Here is a 4,870-nt window from a genome sequence, read left to right as displayed (position 1 = left end):
TTGAGGGTATGCGATTATTTATTTAATCCTTTCTATTTTTATTTAAAAATGATTTACAATTCAGTAAACTGTGTTGTTTATAAATATTCATTTGGAATATGTCCATAAATACTTTCATCAAATAAAGAAAAACAACAGATTTTGGCTCATGTAAAGTATACAGTGACGCCCACATGTGACAGGGATATATAACAAGTGTCGCTGCCTGTGGTGACACCCCCATCATCTCGACAGTCCGATTCCTGTTGTCAGGGGTAGGCTATTGATCATGCTGTTCCGGGGGTTCCCTCCCTCTGTCTCCTCAGGCAAAACAGCAGGTAGAATATATAATTATCTGACCAATATTTCACGGCAGGTAAGATTACCCTATGGCGTAATTTAGAGTATATTTAACTCCGATCGATATGCAGGTACAGTATATTGCCTACACTGGCTATTTTGTACACAGTCATTCTAAAAACGCAATGACAGTCGCCGCCGACATTGTAACGCGATCATTGTAACAGTGCAATATCTGTTAACATATTTAATGACGTGAAACGCACAACTCATGACCTGTTCCAATGACAAACTGTTCTGGCTTGCAAGTCTCACGGTTCTTGCAACTCTCACGGCGACCGGTGCCCCCTCCGTGAAACTTACAAGTACCGGAAGCGGAACTTGCAACTCTCACGGACTTGCAAAGTACACGCTACACCGACACCGATACACAGGTGAGTTAAAAATCAGTAGCGAGCAGTAAAAGGACAGACGCCCGACGTTAGCTCATAATTCCTATTCATGTTAGGATTAGAACTGGTTAATAAAAAACATTACATTGGATTTCGTGTTGTTTTATCAGTGACTGCCAGTGTCAAGTTCGTATAAATTTATACCACAGGAAACGACCTAAATAAACTCGGGTTTCTCCGATCTCTGTGCTTTGGTAATTGGAAATAATATGGAATATTTTAAACTTCAAAGCGAACATAAGAATGTCTCTATGATAAACATAAATGATTTTAGATGTAATTGTCGGCGAGTCCTTAGATCGTATGTCAAATTAGGAACACACGGATGAAACAGGGATGTATGACCCCCCGATTTGAGGTGCTACGATTGTACTGTGCCGCGAATAAGAAAATCATTAAGGTTTTGTTATTTTAATACAAACATTTTTATACAATTAGTAATAGTAATCTGAAAATTTGACATCAGTAAAAGCACAAACAAAAACACCGTTTATTAACAATAATAACGCAAATATTTTCATCCAAAATCGACCCAAGTCTGACTACCATTACGGACCAAATCCAAGATGGCGACAAGCATTTCGGCTTATCGGGTAAGTCGGTTAATCGGGTAAAAAGTCCCCGCAAATAGGCAACCCGATTAAGCGGAATGCACTGTATATCATTTCCTTATTCCAATATATCATTTCCTGGTTCCAGTAAAGTTATAACAGATCATAACGACCTAGTCATCTAGTGGACATCGGACTCCAACAGATTTATACATATAAAAAAGTTGGGCTATGGGCTATGGGCCTGAAAATACTTGTTTTAGATCTGAAGCAACGAAGAGAAAAAGCAAACAAATAATAATAAATCATATTTATTTACCTTATTTGCCTTTTTCTGTAAGGTGGCAATTCTATTTTCTGAGTCACTTTGGAATTCTCGTTTGTCTCTAAGGAAAGTGGACTTGAGTGACTGGATAGTTTCCGAGTGTTTCGTCCTCATCTGCATCACCTCCTTCTCAAGCTCCTTGATCTTGTTGAGTTGTTCTGTTTGTAAGGTCTGGTGTAGAAGTAAGATCAATATTAAACTGATTTAAAACACTTGTCTGTCAATAATTCACATACCATCACAAAGATTGAACCCGCTAAAATGGTCATTGTAAATTTGAGTTTTTCTATCAAAAGAAATAATTACTACTTTCAATGCATCTATACCGTATATGATCTTATAGGTGTATTGGCAGATCAATGAGGTAAGGACCTTTTTATGTTTAATTAGACTACACATCCTCTTTTCCTGGGAAAAGGTGGTGTGCGCTTATAGGGGCAGGTGATCTTATTAGGTAGTAATTATGTTGGTGACTTTGACCTATATTGCTCTTTAAGAGCTAGTGTTCTATTTCACGAGGAATCGTAGCTTGCACACACTTATCTCGAAAATTAAACCTGGCTGACCTAACTGGCAGGGCTCATGGAAAGCCAATGCATATTGGTTTTACAGTAGTTTGATATTCATATTACTGTTGGTTCAGGCCAATGAAGAAAATTAAGGATTGGAGGTGTCCGTTTTTGCCGATATATTCATACCTTTAATGGTGTGAGGTCTGCCAATTCATCTTTTGTCTTTTTTAAAGAATTATGCTTTTCCAGTAGCAAGATTTCAAGAGCTATTCAAAAGAAGAAAAAGTTAAATAACTAAGGGAAATGAAATGGTAAAAACAATAATGCAATGGGAAAGTGACTGCAAGATAAGTTTTATTTCGTCAGAATGTTATTGTACTGGTAGCTGTACATTTCAATTTGACTTCAAATGACCAAAAGTGTGTCTTACCCTGTTTCCTTTCATCAAATTCCTTTTCCATAATTTCCTTTTCTAGGAGGATATTGCGAATTTGTTGTTTGTTGTGATCGCTCAGTGTGATGATGGTCGTCTGTCTCTTACTGGTTTTCTTCTCCATATAACTCATGTATTCGTGCTGTAATAAGAAAAGACAGTTATACTGTAACTAGGAAAAACAGTTCTCCATATAACTCATGTATTCCTGCTGTAATAAGAGACATCTATGCTGTTACTAGGGAAAACAATTATTTTAACTCATGTACTCATGCTGTAACTGGAGGGACAATTTATGCTGTAACCAAGAAAAAAAGTTCTGTATTTGTCCCGTAATAAGGATACATATTTAAATCTAGGAAAAACAACTCTTTATGTATTTATACTGGAGTGAATTCTATACTGTATCTAATATGTAATTGATAGAAAAATGTCTATATATTGTATAACTAAAAATATCATAATGGATACATAAACAGATATATGTGTTTTAAGACTGATTTTAGATCTGTTTTAATCAGTACATACTGATAAGGTATTGAAATTATTTTGACATGTGAACTGTCAAGGGCAATTTTGAGGTGCCTCTTTTGTGTTGTTCTGTGAGGTAGCCATCCGATACTACAAAAAAGACTCCACCTTAAAATTGCATGCCATCCACCGCAATCAGTGTTAAATATCTTGTCTAAAGACATATTCATAGCAAAGATGGTTCATTAGTCAATGTTCAGCAAACTGGGCTTTCTTTCCCCCTAAAAAATATAACCAAGTCTGAATGATGTTTTGTGGAAAATCAGTGATGTATTACTTACACTCTCATTGCGGACTCTGTTTGCCTCCTGTTGTAACCAATCATTCTCCTTCCGTCTGGATATTTTGTTAAGGATTAAAATTGTATTTACTTGATATGAAATCTGTGTGAAAACAAACACGTACACAGTTGACACACACAACATGACAACTATATTGTTTAAGTGGTATTTCCCTGCAGGGAATTAACCTCTTTTCCGTCTGTATTCAATTTGATTGCCTGAATACATAATAAATCAAATGCATGTTAAAAAGGATACAAATCTTCAACCTTTTTCCTTGCATTCTCCAAATCGGATGTCACCTTTACCAATCTGAACGGGGGAAAAAAACAAAGTAATATAAGTAATTCATGTTTAACAACAAAACATGATAAACAATAAGTGGCAGCCAAAACAGTGACTAAGGTTTAGACATTAAAAAAACTGAATATTCAAGAACAATGACTACACAGTAATAAAAAAAAGAGTATTCAAATACAATCTACCAAAAATATGCAAGGCAAGATCATAATAAGTGCTGATATTTTTAATAATTAATATCTATCAGAACCAATGTAAGCTGATGCTACTGCGACATCCAGTTCTCATTCCATCTCACCCAGTCACCATGCAGATGACTGGACCAGGAAACTGCGTTTTGAATATTTACAATAATCGCTTACTCTTGCTGGAGAATAAGTTCTTTTTCTGTAGGTTCAGGGGTTGCTGGCTTTTGTTTCGGTTCATCGCCATCGTCATCTTTGCCACCCTTTCCTTTCTTTCCTTTCTTCCCACCTTTCTTCTTTGGAGGCATTTTTCAAAACAACCACAAGAAATGGCGTCCTCGGTGACTACGGCAACAGGTGCTAGCTTTCAGTTTAGTTTCGTATTTTTTGATTCCTTTAATATATATCTACGGTTTTATTTAATTTTATTTAAAACAGTTGTTGGGTGTCTATACTGACAAAAATTAATACAAACAAGGATGAACTCGACCAATTGAAAAATACATAAAATACGAAACCTTACGTCGACATTGTTATTCTTTAAATATGGCGGCGCCCATGGACCGCAAACCGGTAGAAGGTAAAACTACTAAATTACCTCCAGAAATAGATTTAACTTCTCCACGCTTTGATGCAACGAAGGCACTCTTTTCTAGGCAAATTCTTTTGCCGTTTGCATCTGCACAACCACTTGACAATTTAGCAAAGTTCGAGAGTTGGTCTAAACAATCAAAGAAAAATGAAGACATTTCAAAAAATCTACAAATTGAACCAGCAAGGAAGCAAATACAAAGGCCAATACCTGCTGTGTCACTTCGTCGGAAAACTGAACAGCAGTCAACTTCTGCTGATTTATCCAAACAGTCTGGAAGACACCGGAACAAGCTCAACAGAAATGTTCTTACACGGATGGATGGTAAGGGTGATAAAAAAAGTTCCAAATGTCTACAGTAAATGTGCAAATAATGTCTTTAAAAACCCTTTCATCTCAGACACATCTATGTCAATGGTGTGGTTCGCT

General features: G+C 36.3%; 2 protein-coding genes across 2 annotated transcripts; one reads left to right on the top strand and one right to left on the bottom strand.

Moving 5' to 3' along the window:
* Nucleotides 1-1,601: 1,601 nt before the first annotated feature.
* On the bottom strand, nt 1,602-4,217 carry LOC117320448 (transcriptional regulator ATRX homolog; the record flags this gene model as incomplete). Its single annotated transcript, XM_033875043.1, has 6 exons — nt 4,027-4,217; nt 3,623-3,676; nt 3,365-3,419; nt 2,550-2,694; nt 2,306-2,385; nt 1,602-1,778 (listed from the first exon to the last, which is right to left on the bottom strand). Coding segments are annotated over exons 1-6 (642 nt in total), but the record flags the coding sequence as incomplete, so codon positions are not given.
* Nucleotides 4,218-4,395: 178 nt separating this feature from the next.
* Nucleotides 4,396-4,765, top strand: LOC117320447 (the record flags this gene model as incomplete). Its single annotated transcript, XM_033875042.1, has 1 exon — nt 4,396-4,765. A coding segment is annotated over exon 1 (370 nt), but the record flags the coding sequence as incomplete, so codon positions are not given.
* Nucleotides 4,766-4,870: the final 105 nt, after the last annotated feature.

The sequence above is a fragment of the Pecten maximus genome, unplaced genomic scaffold (genome assembly GCF_902652985.1).
Source record: "Pecten maximus unplaced genomic scaffold, xPecMax1.1, whole genome shotgun sequence".
Taxonomy (NCBI): domain Eukaryota; kingdom Metazoa; phylum Mollusca; class Bivalvia; order Pectinida; family Pectinidae; genus Pecten; species Pecten maximus.
This window is presented reverse-complemented; position numbering and strand designations above follow the sequence as displayed.